This window comes from Globicephala melas, chromosome 5, assembly GCF_963455315.2.
Source record: "Globicephala melas chromosome 5, mGloMel1.2, whole genome shotgun sequence".
Taxonomy (NCBI): Eukaryota; Metazoa; Chordata; class Mammalia; order Artiodactyla; family Delphinidae; genus Globicephala; species Globicephala melas.
Genome location: NC_083318.1, coordinates 136322168 through 136342886, shown reverse-complemented (window position 1 = coordinate 136342886; position 20719 = coordinate 136322168). Strand labels below are relative to the sequence as shown.

Genomic DNA, 20719 nt, shown 5'->3' with positions numbered 1-20719 from the left:
CACTAGGGAAGTCCCAGAAATGTTGTTTATATTATACCATAGCATAAAATCTGGCACTGATATTTGTTCTAGATTTCTCCCAACCCCCAAATATATGTAGAAGGTATATTTAAGGACAACTTATTTAAGAGACACGTTGTAACTATCATGAACTGCTTTGTCTACTTTATAGTTTTAAAGTTTGCCATGTAATATACATTAATATATAACATGATATATGTAGTATATATAATATATACATAAAATTGTGGGAAAAGTTACTTACTTAAAACCTTCTTTAGTTACTGTTAGAATTCCATTCCAATATGGGAAAGAAAGAATCCAGTGTGATTTTAATAAAGTTTACTGTAGTCATACCATTGTGCTTTTCTTGAAGTGGATGCAAAATTTTAAGATACAAAAAGTCAACATTAAAATGTCAAAAGAAAAAGAAGTGAACTTTCAAATAGCTTAGCTAAAGAAAATATTGATATAAACACCTGTGACAACATTCCTTTCCTCTTCCCATTCCACTGGATACCATGTCTTTTACCACTGAAATCCTTTGTGTTCCTTTTAGTTGGGCATATTTCCAGACTTCTTTCCCCTTCATATCCTGTTTTCGTTTCCCCCCCCCGAAAAAAATTAACAAACTGATATAAGTAAGATTTAAAGAATGTCTTTGAAGAAGCAAACATCACAGAAGTTGATAGTAGTGATATTAAATGAAAAGTTCATTTTGTTCTAGAAAAAGAGCTATGGGTAACCTAAATGCCTCTCACTTTTTTCTCAGAGCAAGAAACTACTTAAGGTCTGTCTTTGAATAGAAGAGAATAGAGGCTGTAGTTCTCATTTAACAAAAGTGTCTTTCAATATTAGTGGAATAAAGTGTCAAAATAAACTGAGTACTTGTTAAATTAGTAGCTAGTAAGAAGTAAGTCTGTACTGATATGAAAAGTCTGTGGATTAAAAGAAATACATTAAAAATTAATGTAAAATTAATTAAAAATTACAGGAAGTTATTAACGTTACTCTTGTCCTTTTTTAATCTCAGTTTAATTTTGTCCATTTTGAAATTATATATTCTACCTATTGCCTTTTGAAAAGAGAAAATTAATAATGAAACAATATATTTTGAATGTTTTCTTGTGGGTTTTATCTAGATTTCTATAAAAGTGATTTAAAAATATGGTTTGAAAATTTTGCCTCTGGTTGGAAGTAACATATATTTAAATGCTGGGTGAGCAGTAGGACCAAAAAAATACATAGGAGCCCCCTGGCAGGAATGTCATTTGTGACTCAAGTAGATGAAGAAGGAAAGAAGAATTGAGCTGTGCCACAAACAGGGGTAGGAGACAAGCGAGGTGTAAAGAGAAAAGAAAACGGGGCTTTTTGCAAGGCAAGAGGAATGAGCTAAAGCAGTGAATCGAAAGTGTCTGTGTACAATTAAGGAACAGTGAGTGGGGCACTTCCCTGGTGGCGCAGTGGTTAAGAATCCGCCTGCCAGTGCAGGGGACACAGGTTCGAGCCCTGGTCCGGGAAGATACCACATGCCGCAAAGCAACTAAGCCTGTGCGCCACAACTACTGAGCCTGCACTCTAGAGCCCGCAAGCCACAACTACTGAGCCCGTGAGCCACAACTACTGAGCCCATGTGCCACAACTACTGAGCCCGTGTGCCTAGAGCCCGAGCTCCCAACAAGAGAAGCCACTGCAATGAGAAGCCCGCGCACCACAACGAAGAGTAGCCCTCGCTTGCCGCAACTAGAGAAAGCCTGCACACAGCAACGAAGACCCAACGCAGCCAAAACTAAATAAATAAATAAATTTATTTTTTTTTAAGAAAGGAACAGTGAGTGGATCGGTATAGCTGGCGTGGCCGGCATGGAGGGGCAGCTGGGAGATGCAGGTTGATGAAGGAGAGGCTTTGAATGTCAAGTCAGAGAGCTTTGGCCTCATGCTGTCGATTTATGTAGTAGTTAGAAAGCCATCAACAGTAAAATGTAAGGAAATAGAAGTGTGATGTGGGATAACCGTGTTCCCGATTTTAGTTTCTGAAGTCTGGGCTTTGTGTTAGGGCTTCCTTTAGGGTGGCTGGTAGTCACACCATCTCTGTTAATCTGCCCATAGTTGGCTAGTGTAAGGCACTGGGGGTTAGTTCACTTGACTTTCAAGGACCCAGGATTTTCTTCTCATTGACTGTAAGACGGATCCCGGTTTCAAAGATGTTAAAATTAAAAAAGAAACTGTGCACCTTAGAATCTGTGAAATGTACTATTAGCTACGTTAGTATAATGGTGTGGTTAAGGTAGCCGTGTCTGTATATTACAATAAGAGTAGTGGGCTTACAGTTGTGGAACTAGATATGCCAGATGACTTGTTTGAGGGAACTGTGTTCTGTGTTTGGTCTCGAGTATTTGAGTGTGAGGACGTCTTGGCTCCTGTCTTAGACCTGCTCACAGACTAGTAGCAGGGAGAGACCCGCTGACACATGCCCGGAGTCTTATGGATGGGGGTGGGGTGGGCAGGGAATGTGCCGGGCAGCTGGAGCCCACCAGGTGCATAAGGTTGGACGTGGGGGGCAAGGGCGTTTCAGGCAGATGGATTTGGAGGTTTTAAGTAGAGCACCAGAGTCATCCTGATAGAAGAGTAGAAGCCCAAGGTGAAGCGGGGTTGGAGATGCCCTGCTCTCATGTTCAATGCCACACTCTCATCATTGATAGAATGCTGTTGGTCCTACCCCAGAGGAGCCCGAATCCTGAAATACACTGAAGTATTGGGGCTGGCCAGAAAGTTCCTTCGGGTTTCCCCAGCCGTTATGGGGGGATCCCGAACGAACTTTTTGGCCAACCCAGTAACTACCCAGGGATCTGCGGGACCTCCCAGGACTTATCAGGGGCTGGGTTGGGGGGGGGTTCTCAGTGAGAAGACGATGCTGCTCCTAGAGACCTGTCTGTACACACAACCCAGTGTGGGAAATAGTTTGTACCTGTGATCATGAAGGCTGTCATCTGACCAGCTGTAACCCTCGTTACACGAAGGGAAGGGATTAATAAGAACTGTAGCCTCATGGTCAGAGCGAGGCTGCAGAGCCAGGAGCCCGGGTCTACGTTCTGGCTTCGCCACTCGCTGTGTGATGCTGGCTAAGTGTTTAGCTTTTCTATTACATGGAATCCTCCTTTGTCACATGGAGATAAATGGTTGTGTGGCGATTAGAGGTAAAATCTGTAAAGGCTTAGAGCGACGCATGGCCCATCACAGGCACAGTTCTTAGGTTTTTTAAAGATGTTGTTTATCCAGAAGGTAAGGAGAATTAAATCTGTCACGCAGGTGGGTCAGAGACTGTGTGTTAGGTTTTCCCTTTGCTTAGATGACGTGTCCTTGAGTTGATTCGCTTTGTTTTCTCTACAGTTCCATACTCAGCAAGCAACCTTCCGTTGATTATTCAATATTAGAGTAAAAAAACAGTAGCAATAATGTCATTAGCTAAAGTGGAAGGCTTTCTGTGTTCTTAGGCGGTGTTCTACAATAGAAGTATATCCCCTTTTTATATATGAAAAAATTAAGGCATAGAGGGGTAAAGTAACTTTCCCAAAGTAATACAGCTAATACATGGTGGAGCCAGTGGCAGTCTCTCCTTGTACGTGCAGACACACACACCCACACACGTGTGCCCATGCAGATCTATTTTTGGAAGCTACATGAAATACCTAAATTTGCTTCTCCTACATCGTTGCCAAGGATTGGACCAATTCCTTGTTTTCTGTGTGTCCCGTGGATTATAATTCTCATCAGACAGTTTGAGAACAGGTTATTCCTCCCCCTACATTCCGAGTTGATTTTCTTTAGTGTAAGTTTCAAAGGGATTTCTTATGCGTGATGTAGTAACTACCATTCTTACCATAGAATATAGAGTGCTTTGATGTTGAAGGAAATAAACCCTTCAAGTTTGGCCAGAATGGCAAGAATACAGTTTTGTATTGAAGAATAACTCTTTACATGAAAGTTTTCTCTTGTTAATGCAACTTTTTACAGGAAGGTCACCATGCTTATCTGACATTTCCCATCTGTGTGGTTCTCCAGAGGTCTTTTACAATTACTCTGTTTCTAGACTTGACTATAGAAAAGAATCCTGTTTCTGACTTACTGTTTGGGTGATATGATTGCTGTCTTCATTTGTTTCCAGGTAGATAAGTAATTCATAAGGAGCTAATTTTAGCATATAGCCAGATGAAAGAGTTTTCTCAGACAGACAGACTTAGCAGCACTGTCTTAGACATTTAAAGTACAGGTGTGAATAATAATTAGGTCCATCTTTATTACAGTTTTGACATCTCTTTAGCCTTTATCGCTGTAACACATATTCTTGGGACTGTGGAACATAGCTATAACTTGTAGGGGGCTGTACTTTCACACGGCCATCATGAAGTGACCTGGTATCCAGTGATGATGCTTCTCCTTGCATTAAGAACAGTCTTGGGGCTTCCCTGGTGGTGCAGTGGTTGAGAGTCTGCCTGCCGATGCAGGGGACACGGGTTCCTGCCCCGGTCCAGGAAGATCCCACGTGCCGCGGAGCGGCTGGGCCCGTGAGCCATGGCCGCTGAGCCTGCGCGCCCGGAGCCTGTGCTCTGCAACGGGAGAGGCCACAACAGTGAGAGGCCCGCGTACCGCAAAAAAAAAAAAAACAGTCTTGTCTTGTAAATAAGTTCATTTGTATCATTCTTTTTTTAGATTACACATATAGGTGATATCATATGATACTTGTCTTTGTCTTACTTACTTATTTGGGATTAACGTGTGCACACTGCTATATCTAAAATAGATAACCAACAAGGACCTACTGTATAGCACAGGGGACGCTACTCAATATTTTGTGCTGGCCCATATGGGAAAAGAATCTGAAGAAGTATAGATACGTGTATATGTGTAACTGAATCACTTTGCTGTACACCTGAAGCTAGCACAACATTGTTAATCAACTGTGCTCCAATACAAAAAAAAAGAACAGTTTGTCTTGGCTCTGCTACTGGCCCTGGATTCAGTAGCCATCCTTTGTAAGGAGGAGGGTGGGCGGGGCTTCCTCATCCCAGGCAGGGTTAGAGAGCATCCTTCAAGGCATATGTATCAAGTACTGGCTGTGTTAGCCATGGATATATTCATTACTACGTACTAGTGCTTCTCTCTATTTTGTTCCCTCCTTCAAGTGTCATCCAAAGATGCTGTGGAAAAAAGATATTGCCGACAACTGCTTTATAGTAAAGTTGACAAGTGTCTTTGAAGTGTTAGCCTGAGCCTGAGAGCAAAAGGGATGCACACGAAAGTGTCACGTGCAGCAAAACTCACTTATGACCGCTGCCCAGTGCCAGACACCGTCAGGCGTGCTGGTGAGGACATTTAAAGCAAAATCCCCTTCATTTCAACTGTGAGCCTTTCCCCATAGTACTAGGAAGGAAGGAACTACTTCAGCTAGCTTTTTGGATAGTAGAACAATAAAATATGTACCGAGACCTTGCTTTGAATCCTTGTTCTGATGTTGACTAGCTGCGCAGCTACTAGGCAAGTCGTTTTTTTTAAATTTTATGTATGTATGTATGTATGTATTTATTTATTTTTGGCTGCATCGGGTCTTCGTTGCTGCGTGTGGGCTTTCTCTAGTTTGCAGCGAGTAGGGGCTACTGGGGGCTACTCTTCGCTGCGGTGCGTGGGCTTCTCACTGCAGTGGCTTCTCTTGTTGCGGAGCACGGGCTCTAGGCGCGTGGACTCAGTAGTTGTGGCGTGCGGGCTCAGTAGTTGTGGTGCACGGGCTTAGTTGCTCTGCGGCATGAGGCAAGTCATCTGACGTCTTGAAGTTCCTGTTTTCTCAGTTCACAGCGGAGATCATGATTATAATACCAGTCTCCCCACAGCATGAATTTAAATGATTATGGTAATAGCTACATTATTTTACTAAGTGCTTTACATATATTATTTTCTTCAATCATCAAAATGATACTAGGAGCCAAGTGAGATTCTCCCAGTCTTACAGATGAAAAACTTGAGGTTTAAAAGAGGAAAATATAAAAAGAGTTAATGTCTTCAGAGTCTTTTTGCAAACTCTAAAGCCTATGTGGGTGTCAGTTATCGACATTAGATTATAGTACTCCAGGGTCAGTCCTTTGTGGGTTGGAGACCTATCTCCTCTGTGTAGCTGTTTGGCATTGAACAGATGACTTGAATGTTCTGAACCATTTTCCTAGTCCATAAAGCGCTGTTCGTGACGCCTACCTCATAGGTTGCTTCTGGGGGGTTCCATATATGGCACAGGATCTTGCATACAGTGGCATCCATGAACTAGATTCCCACTTTTCCAGCCAGAAGATTTCCCTTTTTTGGTTTTTAAATAGAATGTTGACAGTGATTCAGACGTGTATTTTCCCTTATCTAATTTTAAGTTCATAGAACATGATTCTCTGTTGGACATCTTTAGATCAATTATGATTTGCTTTAAGGTCCATCATTAACTACTTTTTACAAATTGGTACTGGTTTTCAAAATAGCTCATAAAAGATCATCGTTGCTAAGAAAAATTCCTGTTCAATTTTTCACAAGTACTTAAAAAATTTTCCCCACTTATTAAGTGATTTTGTGCAAGCAGAGCTGCTTAGTAAGACCTGTCTTTGTAGTCATTTCGCGCGCGCACGCGTGTGTGTGTGTGTGTGTGTGTGTCTGTGTTTGCAACGAGGTATTTTTAGATAGTTTAGCTGAACAGCAATCTGACGTCTTTAGAGGAGACATCAGTTCATTATGTGGATACAAATTCTATGCTTTCAGCTTTTATACACCAAGTCTTAATTTAAATCTGTTCTTCTTGCCGTTTCTAACGAAAGAGACTATATCATGGTATGTATTCTATTTCTTCCTAAGACTGGCCCTTCTAGTTAACCTTTGCTTAGAGAAACGATCAAGGTAGAAATGCCTGTATTTGCTCACAACTTAATATAGATTATACAAGTGTGGAATTTTGGGTCATATTTAAATATGCCATTATACAGCATGCTACACAGTGTTTTTCTATTGCGATGTGATTCAGGGGATTTAAAATAGTCATTATGGGCTCATAAATGCTGCTGTCTCATAAGAAGAACAATTTAAAGGCCAGGATGTGGGAGTTCTATCCCTCTAACTGTACATATTGCTTTATCGGTTCAAAAAATGCCTTTTGCTTTGTGAAAGATAATTTAATGCTGAGTATGTAAGAAGAACATGGTTATTTGCTCTGGTTGCTCTAGACAGTGTCATGTATTAAGTTATGATATCTTCTTTTATCTGTTTTGTTTTTTCATCTTTTTAAAAATTCTGGGAAAAGAAGCTCTTGCAGCCTAAGCAAATTAATGTTAGTTGTTTGTGTTACTTGTTCTCACAGAAAGGATGCCTTTGGTTACTAATAAGCATAGAACTGATATGTTTGTTTTTCTGATTTTACTATAGCTAATTTTGAGAAGATATTCGTATAGAAGTTCAAAAGATTTTTTAAATTAATTTTCAAAATTTTCCTTTATTCATTTTCCAAAATTTAAAATCTATTTCTACTTCATGTCAACATGTCACAGCTTGAGTGAAAACTTTTGTTATTCATTCAGATGTGTTATCTGTGTGTTGTGAAGCTTCCAGGATTTGAGGCGTGGTTTATAATTGTTAATTCAGTTATTTGATAGTGTGTGAACCAACTGGGATCTCAGTGATATTTTAATTATTGCAGTGGAATTCTTCATATTTTCCCTGATTTTGTAAACATGAAGTATTATCATAGAGAGATGAGTTACTTAACCTAAAGAAAGTCGTGAGCTTGGAGAGTCAGGTTAATGATGGGTTGTATCTGAAAATGCAGAAAGCTTTCATTCGTCAAGAAAAAAAGCAATAAGCAATATCTACATATATGGAAGGGTCAGACAGGACATTTTTGTAGTATGAAAAACAGAGGAAATCCTAAAGCCCTGACATTAAAAAAAAAACAAAAAACCCTTTCTTGTTCTTAAAAATTAGTGGTGTTATGTAACCATTTAAGAATTTAGCTGAAGCCTGATATTAAGTGACTCAGATTCCTAGCTTCTTAATGATGCTTCTTTACAGTGAAATCCAAGCAGTTGCCAGATTCTTGAGCCATGAGTTCATTCTCCCTCTCCCCAAAATTTGCATGCCATCAAAATTGAGACTCAGTGCCAGAGGAGGTGTGAGCGCTGCAATTCTTATATGCTAAGTGTGATACACTGCACGTCATGCTGTTCCTCAGTGGAATCACTGATATTTCAATTTAAGAGAAGTGACCAACTTCAGGCTAAAGTTTCTTTACTGGGAAGTGGCATAAAATCTCCTGAATCTGGCTTTATTGGCCCCTTTTCTTACTCCCCACAGCATCTGCACCAGAATAGCCATTGTTCTTTCAGAACCGTTCTCCCCAAATCAGCTGGGAAAGGGCCCTGCCCTTCTTCTGATACAGGAGTGTATTAACCGTATCAGCTAAACATGCTCTACTCACGTCACCAGTGTTTTCCGGTCTCACCCCTGACTTCGAGGAAGACACTTACATAAGCTGCTTCTTACACACATCACCCCAGGGGGCCTTCAGGAACTGTGAAATAGAACACTTCAAGACTTTTTCCTAAGGTACCTGGTGGTTCTCACCACCCTAAGGAGGATTCAGATTGGAAATATTAAGGATGCAGTTAATTGTCACCCCATTCCCCATCCCTGCCACACACACACACACACACACACACACACACACACACACACACACAGAGCCAGTCATTGGCACTGAGATTAGTGAAGCAGTGTCCTTGTGGGGATATGTCCTACCTGACTTCTCAGGTGTTCATTCAGATCGACACCCCATCCCCCCTCCCCTGAGTTAAAGGTGATTAAATCTTACTGTTTTGTTCCATTCCTTTCAAAACGTCTTATAAGATCTGAACCATCAGTAACTGGAATTCTTGGCCATTGTGTCATGTGTCACCTTTCCCTTCCTTTCACCTTGTCACTTATTCACTTTGGAATTAAAGATGTCTCAATTCACTCTTTCTGCATTGACTAGAGATGATTTTTCACCTCCGAAACTAAATGGTTTATTCTCCACGTTTCTATAATTGGAATATATTTCTCATTCCCCAGTTTCCATCGTTGGTAGAATACATTAGAATAAGCCTTGTTCATTCATATGTTAGGATATGCATATATCTACTTCGATGGGAAGGTATCTAGTTTATATGCATCAGAGAGTAACGGAGAGGACCATGGCTTTCAAGGCAGGAGGCCACACAAGAGAAATTAGGGTTTATCTGGTTTGCTCGATAGGTTTTGTCATTGGTGTCTTGGTTACTACTTCGTGTTTCTCGACTCTAATCTTCAAGTGAGTTCTCTGAATTGATACATGAGAGGAAGTAGCTTTCTATCTCAGGAGGTTTCTTAATTCTGTTGATAAAACCGAAAGCATTAAGGAACCGACTTCATTTACACGGGCACATTAAGTGAGATGGCAAACATCTAACCAAGTTCATACCTCAGCTGAACTTTTATTAGGTTGATACATTAGGAGGAGGCCACTAGGTGTTTCTCAAGTTCTTTAAAAGAGTCTGTGAGCAAAATCCTAGATATTGAAGCTAACTTTACTTTAAAATATAATTGAATTCTTGTTTTACATTCCTGTGGGGCTCTTTTGTCATGCTTTTGCTAGTATGTATCTAACACCTTTACAGTTAATGGCTTAGCTCAAAAGGGACAGAAAACTTGAGACCTTTTACCTCTTATTACCCCATCTGTTTGCTGATTTCAAGAATCATCAGCTCATCACAGGATGGATCAAAATATCCTCTTCCTCATTATCATAACCATCTTGATCATCATTTATTATTATTTTTGTATGTACTAATATTAACCTGGAAGCACTTAACGAGCAGGTGAAAACTTTTACAAAGTTTCCCCCCCCCCCACAAACCAGACATCCGCTGGTTGATTATAATCAAAATTCAAGACTGTTTATTCCATTGCCCACGAGATACTGTGAGGTGGTCACCTCGGATTTTTTTTTTTTTTTTTTTACTTTTTATTGGAGTCGAGTTGATTGACAATATTGTGTTAGTTTCAAGGGGAGCAGCAGAGTGAATCAGTTATACGTATAATACATATATCCACTCTTTTTTTTTTTTTTAAAGATTCTTTTCCCATATAGGCCATTACAGAGCCTTGAGTAGAGTTGTCACCTCGGACTCGACACAGCCAAAATATGACTTCTGAGTGTTCTCCCAACCACCAACCCAACCAGCCAGGCAGGCCGCAGACACTCATGGTTCTCCAGGTTTCCTCCCCTCACCGTCCTTAGTGTTACCATTTACCGAGAGATGAAGACCCCAGACCTGCGAATTATCTTTGGTTTTTTGGGTGGCCCAGACTCCGTGCTCTTCCGCAAGTCTTGTTTATCCCTCCCTCCTGCTGGTGGCTCTCCCTCCATCGTTAGCATCCTGGTCCAAGCTATCAGCACCTTCTCGCTTGGACGCTTCCCGCTGACTCCTGGCGTCCCCCTTACTTCTAATCTTGCCCTTCTCTGTGCCATTCTTCACAAAGCAACCCACCGTATCTTAAAAAAGCAGAACCAGACCATGTCATTTCTTTTAAAAGTCTCCAGTGCTTAGAATAAAATCTGCCCTCCCTGCAAAGCTGTGCATGAATTGGGCTCATCTTGGTCTCCTCTCTTAGCCACTTCCCTCAGCTCCTCGACCTTCCTTATGTTCATAGAACGGACCAAGCCATGGAGTCTCCACAGGTTGTTCTTTTTTGCCCGAATTCAGTCTCCTGTGGCCTTCACCTGGCCTGCTCCTAGATGCTCCGATCCCAGGTGCAGGAGAGTCTCCTGCCAGGCCAGTCTGGGGTAGCCACGCAGGCATTTCTGTTACAGCACATTTATTTATTTATTTATTTGCGGTACGTGGGCCTCTCACTGCTGTGGCCTCTTCCGTTGCGGAGCACAGGCTCCGGACGCGCAGGCTCAGCGGCCATGGCTCACGGGCCCAGCCGCTCCGCGGCATGTGGGACCTTCCCGGACCGGGGCACGAACCCGTGTCCCCTGCACCGGCAGGCAGACTCTCAACCACTGCGCCACCAGGGAAGCCCTACAGCACATTTTAAAAAGTATCTGCCAAGCATTTATTATTATGTTTATGTTGTTCTTGCTGTTGTTTATGTTTTTACTGCTTATTTATTTATTAAGTGTCTCTCGTTGAAGCGTAAGCCTCATGAAAGCAGGGACTTCATTCGTGAGATTCAGCACTTAACCTGGCGTGTCTAGGATATGTTTACCATGAAAAAGCCATTTAGTACATATTTACTGAATGTGTGAGAGATGATTTACTAAAAAGTACAATAAGGCAGATATGGACAAACATCAGAATGAGTAGATAATTGTTTCCCCTTGAGAAGATATTGTCCCCCCTATGGCTAGATAGACTTAGGTGAAACTGAATAGGGTCTAAAGACTGAAGGCATATTTACATTAGCAATCGTAATGATAAATTAGGATTAACATTGCTAACTATCAGCATTTTGTTATAGTAAGTCATGTAGTTCTTTGACATTTACATAAAATAAGGAAATAAATATTACTCACCTAAGCAGCTAAAACTTTCTGGGATAAGCTGTTTAGGAATTTTGGCTGATACGAAGTTTTAGGCATTTGGACATTCTACCTAGAAGGAATATTAACATGGATTATATGAAAGATCAAACTATCTTTGAAGGCCTTCAGTATAATTCAGTGCCCAAACCAGGTCAAGGTACTTGCTTGTGTTTTTACATGGTGGGACCTCGACTGTCTAACATTATGAAAGTTACATGCTTTTCTAAGAGCGTTTGTCTTAATATACATAAATCATGGAATTGAGGTTAAAATTAATTTTGGTTTATGCAACATAATAGATCATTAGTAATGAACTCCCAACTTACTTTTCCCTTTTAGTATTTATTTTTCAGAATACTTGTTTAAAAATAATAATGCCACAATTTACATTGTAGAAAATTTGGAAAATATTCCAATTAATTTTTTTATTATATGAAAGTAAGATCTGGATTCAAGTTTTGACAGTGCCATAACTAGTTCATTTTTCTTGACATCAGTTCCCACAACTGAGAAATGAGGAGATTATGCTAAATAAATCCCTAAAAATCCTTCCAGGTCTATAATTGTACTATACAAAAACTTGCATTTGCATAATGCTTTATATTACTAGAGTTCTTTCACGTTGGTCGTCTGTTCTCAGAGCTGCCTTGTGAGACAGGCAGGATAGACCTTGTTATGTCTACTCCACACTGGTGAGAAAATTAAGCTACAAGGAATTACAATGATTTCTTGGGTCACACAAACTGCTTGGATATAGCCGTGTATTCTACAATTTCATATTATAATTTATGACCTCCTAATGCTAATCACTGGTTAGGAACTTGGTCAAAATAAGTATTCATTTTGTTAGTATATTTAATAAATTACCACTCTGTAAGAAGTTGAATATTTTTATAATCTGACCCCTTGTACCTGGGAAATTTGGTCAGGTACCCACATAACTTAGAGGAGGCCAGAACTAATTACTAAAGTGTTGTAGCAATCAGTGACACATAGGTGATCGCCCTGATGGAACTTTACGTAGATGGGATTTTATCTTTTGAGAAAGTTAAGCAGTTGATTGCAGAGGCCCCTCTAAACATGACCAGGTTAGGTTTTGAAAGCTGTTAAGTTTGTTTGCTGTGGTCCCAAAGGCACAGCCCACTCCATCCTGACTCTCTCCCCGTCTCTATTGTCCCTCCCCACCACCTGGACATAATGATTTACCTTTCTTTAGAAATTTATTTTATTGAAGTACAGTTGATTTACAATGTTGTACCCATCTCTGCTGTACAGCACAGTGACTCAGTCATACCCATATATACATTCTTATTCTTTTCCATTATGCTTTGTCATGGGATATTGAGGATAGTTCCCTGTGCTATAAGTAGGACCTTGTTGTTTATCATATATATATATATATATATATATATATATATATATATATATATAAAATAGTTTGCATCTGCTAATCCCAAACTCCCATTCCTTCCCTCCCCCAGCCAGCCTCTCCCTTGGCAACCACAAGTCTGCTCTCTAAGTCTGTGAGTCTGTTTCTGTTTCATATATAAGTTCATTTGTGCCATAGTTTAGATTCCACATATAAGTGATATCATATGGTATTTGTCTTTCTCCATCTGACTTACTTAGTATGACAGTCTCTAGGTCCATCCGTGTTGCTGCAAATGGCATTATTTCGTTCTTTTTGATGGCTGAGTTATATTCCATTGTCTATACCTACCACATCTTCTTTATCCATTCACTGGCCAGAGTAATTTGGAAAACGTTACTGGATCCTGTTAGTTTCCTGTTTAAAAGCCCAGTGGCTTCCCATTGCCCTTAACAAGCCTCCTTTGTAGTAGGATTGGTTCCTACTACTCTGAGCTTGCTTTTACCCCTCTGCCCTCCAGTAACCTTGAACTTGGTTTCGTTTCCTGAGCATCCCCAGGTTCTTCCTCCCTCAGGGCCTTTGCCCTCTATTCCTTCCATCTGTCGGGCTCTCCCCCAGATCGCGTTTGGTTGGATCCTTTGTGTTTATTGACCTCTCATCTCAGATATCACTTTCTCAGAGCAGCCTTCCCAGTGCCCCGTCTAAGTAGTCTCCCCAGTCCCAGCTATCACGGTCCATTGCATCACTCCCCCCGCCCCATTTGGTATTCTCTATATAGTACTGATGATATCTACATTTATTTTATTTGTTTATCATTACTTATCGCTTCTTTCACCTTCCACCCTGAAGCCTCCTGCCTCCAGAAGGAAAAATTCCAGGGAGCAGGGCTTTGCCAGTGCCCATCGTTGCCTGATAACGAGCTCCTATAACTATGCCTGGCTCGTTGCAGTCGGTCCGTGAATACTTGTTAAATAATTGAGTAGATGAATGAATCTTACAATTCTGAGGAGAGTTCAGACACTCTTCATGTGCCAGGCTCCTCTGTTGGAATCTATACAGACAGGAACTCAAAAAGTTTTGAGTCCACAAGTTTTATCCTGACTTGGAGGAAATCCAAACTGAATACATTGCTTAACTGTGCTTACCGTTAGCCTAGGTTTAGTATAATCTCCTCCTTCTTCTATTCCTCGTCATTTCGCTTTATTCTGGCAGTCTTACCTGTAATTGCTGGCAGAAAGGAGTGGCTGTTGAATTAGGACAGGAGAGGCCATCCTAATTCATTTTCTCTCGGCCTCAGTACCCTCAGCTCTAAACTCGGCTGAATCGTTCAGTGATGTGTGTGTCTGTTCAGCACAGACTGTATTTCAGGCCCTTTGAGGCAAGGGAGAGGGTGAAGGAAAGGCAGCCATGCTCCCTTTTGGACTTAACTCCGGGAAGGCTGGGATGTTTAGAGCAGCAGCTGCTGTAAGGGGCGGCTGAGCTCTGAGTGACACAGGAACCTCTGATGACAACGTCTCACCTCCAGGAGGGGAGCTCAGGAATTAGGCCGCCCAGGGGCGCCCTGCTAGGAGGAAGTAATAGCAGAGGCAGAGGAGAGAGAGAGACAGGGTGTGGCATGAGAATGAGCTGAGAGGGGTGTGCAGAGATCACAAGGAGAAGAGGTGCGTGCAGTGGTCGGAGGTGTGAACCTGTCCCTGCGGTAAAGAGGGTCCCTGACAGGCTCCTGGCCAGGGATTGGCGTGATCAGGTGCAAGTTTTTCTATCCTCTTCCAGAAGTTCACTGAGCTGCAACGCGGAGAAGAAATAAAAGGGAAACAAGAGATTGTTGTAGGAAGCAAGACAGGACGATGGTGGTGCAGTGGCGTTAGATGAAGTAGGAGAATGTATGTAAATCCCCATCAGAGGGTCTCACGCACAGTGGGCACTTGGCTAATTTTCTAAGTTCTCGTTTCTGCTGAAGGTGAATCGAGCCTTTGAAACTTCTAGGCTGCGGAAGTTAAACTGTTTATAGTAGAGGACATTTTCAGGTTGTTAACGCGTGTGTGTGCGCACACGCACATGCACGCACTGATGACACCACAGGTTATATGAAACCCGTTGTAAGATTCCCTGAGTGTATCTTGATTAACGTGATTCTGTTTCCCTGATTTAAACTTGGGATTAATAAATTAATATGCATACACATACGTGCTTAAAAGTTCAGAGAAAGCAGTTGAAGTTTAAGGAAAGTAAAGCTTTTTAGAATACTAGATGTTGGTCTTTGTTTAGGAGGAATGTGCTACCTGAGACAGTTGATCAATTGATTATGTAAATAAATCCTTGGAGATGACGAGAAGGTCACAAGAAATGCTGGCACATTGACAGAAGTGAGGGTATTACCAAGGAGTCTCCTTATGAGGTCACACGTGCTCAACTGTGTCCTAGTCATTCAGACTCGTCACCAGGTGATATGGTGTCTGAGGTTTACCAGTCTAAGCAAACAAGCAAGCAAACCAAAAAGGAAAGGCGGAGGAAAAGAAAAATCTATTAGCCTTTATGCAGTGTATGCGGGATATATTTTTGATGGCCCTGGGCAATGAGTAATGCACCACAGATGTTCAGTTAATTCTCCCCCAGTGCCCTCTAGACAGAGCTAAAGCAATGAAATTATCTGGTGTGCCCGGGCTGACACACAAAGCCCTTGAAAGTAGACGTTAAATTAGATGTCTTATCACTGAAGTCCTTAGAAATAAATGCCAGAATGAATATGTTTATCACTGAAGTAAAAGGAAAAGCTGATATTCTAGACACATAAAATTAATGCCCACTATTTTGTGTGAGTAACTTAAGAGGGATAACGTATAATTATTTTTTGATTTAAAGATTATTGTCTAGCTAAGTTGTAATACTCATCACTGGAAAAGCGGCAGTTGTGGTTGTGTTTGAGTGAAATCTAGAAATGGAAACATTAGCGGTGGAATCTGAGATGTCGTTTGAATTCTAGGTAGTCTCGTGTGTGTGTGTGTGTGTGTGTGTGTGTCTCACACAGATATAAGAGGAACAGGGTGGGATTTTTCAGTAAATAAAGTTGTATAGCCAGTGTACCCAGAAACCATGACTTAGAACAGACATGGCTTCACAGTTGAGTCACTGCCTGTGGGACATCAAGTAAGATGAGCTACGAGGTCCTTGTTTGTCAATGGCCTCTTGGTACAAGTTGTAATAAACATCTTTTACTCAAGTTATGTGGAATTACTATTGAATATTTCTCCAAAAGGTAATATATATCTGCATTAAGCATTTTAGGAAAATGTTTTACCTTCGTGCTGAATGTATTGTGAGTGCTAAGAACCCCCGATCTTTCCATCCCATTCAGGATGAGATCCAGCGTCAGTCCCACAGCTTGCCCACATGATTTCACCGTGGCGTCTCTCTCTGCTCTGATGCCCTCTGGGCTTCTCAGGGCTGGTGCTGACTTCCTAGCTGTTCCTAAAACACGCCAAGGCCACCGTGTCTTCGGCTTGTGCCCTTGATGGCCTTGTACGTGGGACCCCTGTTTCCCCATGTGTACCTGCAGGGTGCAGGCTTTCACTCCACTGAGGTCTTTGCTCAGAGGACACCTTAGCAGTGAGACCTCCTACCCTCTATATCCCGTGTCCTGCTTTATTAATTTTCAAATTACTTATCTCTGTGTGACATATTCTTTTTTTTTTTTTTTGCGGTACGCGGGCCTCTCACTGTTGCGGTCTCTCCCATTGCGGAGAACAGGCTCCAGACGCGCAGGCTCAGCGGCCATGGCTCACGGGCCCAGCCGCTCCGCGGCATGTGGGATCCTCCCGGACCGGGGCACGAACCCGTGTCCCCTGCATTGGCAGGCGGACTCTCAACCACTGCACCACCAGGGAAGCCCCATGAATTCCTGTTTTTCAAAAGAGTATAGCTTACATTGCAATAGAAGTGTTTTTTTCCTGAGCAATCAGTCTATTCAATAAATTTTTGAGTACTGTACTCAAAATCAGTTGACAGAGTAGGTGGCTTCTAGACTTAATTTTCCCTTGAACCTATTAAGCGGTACTTTTGGAGGACAAATAATTATTTTGGAAGCCTTATATTTCCATTGTGTAATATTTTGCATCTTGAAATTTGACTAAGTGCTCTCCGACTCATAGGACAGTGAACAAATCCAAACCTGTTTTATACTGTCTTTGATTCCTAAGGTACTGTGATACTTAGTTGATTTCATTTTGAAGCTGCATGAAGAGCCCAATAATTTTTCATAAAATGTTTAGTAATTGGATTCCTTCGGCTTAGGGATATACTAGACTTCTTTCAATTTTGCACAAAGGCAAATATAACATACTCTTCATAAATATATGAAATATAAGTATATGTTAATATATAAAGTTTGTATGTCTATGTGTATAAGATATAGATCTATAAGGTGTATGTGTGCGTGTATATATACATATATACCTAGTAAAATGGTATATATATCTAATAAAGTGGTATGATTAAAACTATCCCTTTAGGAGATAACTGAGAATATAAAAACCAGTTTTCTCATCACATTGTCACATCTTCAGTCTTTCTTGGCTATCCCTTTTTTTATTTTTAAAGATTTATTTATTATTTATTTTATTTATTTTTGGCTGCATTGGATCTTAGCTGAAGCACACGGGATCTTTGTTGAGGCATGTGGGATCTTTCGTTGCGGCACGTGGGCTCTTCGTTGTGGTATGCGGGCTTCTCTCTAGTTGTGGCGGGCACATTTTCTCTCTCTAGTTGTGGTGCGCAGGCTCCAGGGTGCGTGGGCTCTGTAGATTTGGCGTGCGGATTCCAGAGTACGTGGGCTCTATAGTTTGCGGCACGCGGGCTCTAGTTTAGGCACTCGAGCTCAGTAGTTGTGGCGCACGGGCTTAGTTGCCCCGCGGCATGTGGGATCTTAGTTCCCTGACCAGGGATCAAGCCCGTGTCCCCTGCATTCTAAGGCGGATTCTTTAGCCCTGGACCACCCGGGAAGTCCCCCCAATCATCCTTCTGTCACATCAGTCTCTTAATTAATCTTTGCTGAATGCAGCACTTATCACTATTTGACAGTTTTCTTCGTTAATCTTTTATTACTTATCTTGCCCGCTATTTGTAAGATCCGTGAGAGCAGGGAGTTTATCTTACTTGCTGCTGGCTTAGGAAACTGGGACCAGTGCATGGCATACTGGCATAAAGTGGGTTTTTAATAAATGTGTTTGACTGACTAAAGGAGCTCTAATGTTGATTTTATCCAAATTGCACACAGCACTGTGAGGTCAGGGTGTCATCAGAGCCCTACCTACTTCTCCTTAAGGAACTGAGAATTTCACTGTGGAAGATTTTTTGCAGACAGGTCACAAAAGAGTATCATCATATTTGTATCTGTATGAGTTAAGATAATGCTAGCCATTGTATCAAACCAAGCAAAACACAAGGGTTCAAATACAATGGAAGTTTATTCTCTTTTGCATAAGATCTGAAGCAAGTACTCTGGATCACTTAGTGGACAGTTTTCCTCTAAGCAGGGATCCAGGCCCCTCCACGTTATGGCTCAGTTGTCTAACCTTCGGCGCAAAGCTTCTGTTGTCTTCCGACAGACTCTTGATGCAAGGGGAAGGTCTCGGCGGGTCTGTAGAAGATGCATATAAGGAGGGCGTAGGCACGGCATCCATCACTTCTGTTTGTTCATACCCTGAAGGCGTGAAGTCAGTTGTATGGGCACCTATGTGACTGTAAGGGAAGTTGGGAAATGCAATCCAGCTGTACTCCCTGGAAGAGGAGGACATTGGTGAATAGCTCGCCAGTCTCAGCCATTTTTGGGCATTTTATTGTATGGAGACCTAAGTGCATTTGTGTTTGGATGTCACGTGGCTTTTATAACTTTTTTTTAAAGAGTTAAACATGACTTGTGGGGTAATGTCTTTAATTCTGAGTGAGGCTTTCTTGCCAAACCAACTATTTATTTTTGTTCAAAAAGAAGGCAGCTTAAGATCATCCGTGGATCCCATAGGAATCTTTTTTCCTTGGCTTTAAAGGCTCATTTCCGACTCCACGCTCCCTTGAGCATTCTTACAGCTGGGATAACTGCCCACCGTCCCTCTGCAGCTCATCAGAGTTGTTGTCTAATTGGTCCTAGAAACTGCCTTCTCCTATCACGAGCGGCTCCCCACCATCTCCAGGGGTCTCCACTTCCAGAGCACCGATCCCATGTGGTCCTGGAAAACACGAGAACTCAAGTTTTAGTAACTGTAGAATATGATGATCAGTATTACTATATGGATAATCACCAATTTTGCTAAAAAATGTATTTATTGGGTTGGTTTTTGTATTAGACAGTGAAGCTATGGTGATATTAAAGTTTCTTAGGATATTTCCTGTTTAAATCAGGGAGCAGGTGGGTGTCACAGTTGGCTTAGAATATGGCCCCAAATAACACATTTCTAGAGTCCAGATGCAGAGTGCAATGGGCGTAGATTTTGGAGCCATGGACCTGGGAGCTTTGGACAAGCCACTTGAGCTGTCTGACCTTCTGTTTCTCCGTCCGTGAAGTGCAGTATCTGGGCTCTTTATAAGTATCGGAACAAAGAGGCATCAGATGTTCACCACGTTGCTCATTAGGTACACGTGTGCCCCAGATAATGGGGGAATTATTCCTCACGTGAGGAGAACGTGCACATAGGGTTAGGATTTCTGTAGGTGAAGTGCTACCCAGAAGGTGACTTTTCAGTTACCTGACTCAGTGCCAAAATTTGCCATGTATTTTATTGAAAAAATCTTGGACTAAGTGATCTAGACATTTTTTTTTGAAATTCCTCAGAGAAAGGTGTGCTTTTCAGATCACTGGTTATTGATAGCTGCAAATAAGCTGCAAAGGAAAAGGGATTATATGGGGGGGGTGTGTTTGGAGTGAGAATGGAGTGGCTGTCACTTGAAAACCATCATAAAACTGTGTTTTTTAACAGACAACAGGACATTTCCTTTGGTGATACATACATGTTAATTAACTACCTCGGTATTTCTGTGGAAGATTATATAGTTTGTTTTATTTTAGGTCCCAGATAAACATTTTCATTTTGAAAAACTACAACTGTCTTTCAGAGGGCAAACTTTTAGTGGTTCTGATATTTATTATAGAACTATTCTCACTGTGCCAGGTGTCTTTCTTTAAGGTGATGACATTAGTTGACTAACTTATTTGTGTGTGTGCCTGCACCCACATACTTTTTCTCTGATTGTCGGATGTTAGGGGTATTGTATAACATATCAGGCAAGATTTCATTCTGCAAGAGTTAACTACCAGAGAAGGAGTTGCTTTTGTCTCTTACATTATGAGGTTCTCTCTCAATTCATTTTACCTTTTTTTTTTTTTTAAACAGAAAAAGTACTCTTCAGTAAGGAACATAAGGCAGTAATGACCTCAAACAATGCTAGCTTGGAATGTTGTAAGGGTCATATTGTGGAACGTGGGATGAGGGAGTTAAAGAAGTTTTACACAGATTTAATAATGATTCTTGGATATGTGATCTCAGAATTGCAAATACTGGTTACTACCATAACATTTTAAAGGTTAGCTTATAAATAGTAAATGATTTTGTAAAGAACCTACAAGACGATGAAAAATCAACCTCACTAATGTTGCACAGTATATCCAGAGAGATGCAAAAAGTCGTGCATCTCAAACAACTTAGAAGGAATGAAAACTCTATTGGATGACTCGGAAA

The 20719-nt window shown here is 41.3% G+C and overlaps 1 protein-coding gene across 11 annotated transcripts in view; it reads left to right on the top strand.

The window, feature by feature from the left end:
• Positions 1-20719, top strand: part of RAPGEF2 (Rap guanine nucleotide exchange factor 2) — a 243974-nt gene that overhangs the window by 160768 nt on the left and 62487 nt on the right. Inside the window, exon 1 of one of the 11 annotated variants that reach the window (XM_060299868.2) lies at positions 6760-6858. The exons of the other annotated variants lie outside the window; for them this stretch is intronic. Coding sequence (XP_060155851.1) covers positions 6856-6858 — 3 coding nt within the window. The 5' untranslated portion in view covers positions 6760-6855. Of the gene's footprint in view, positions 1-6759; positions 6859-20719 lie in introns of those variants that run through there. 11 annotated transcript variants of the gene reach the window in all.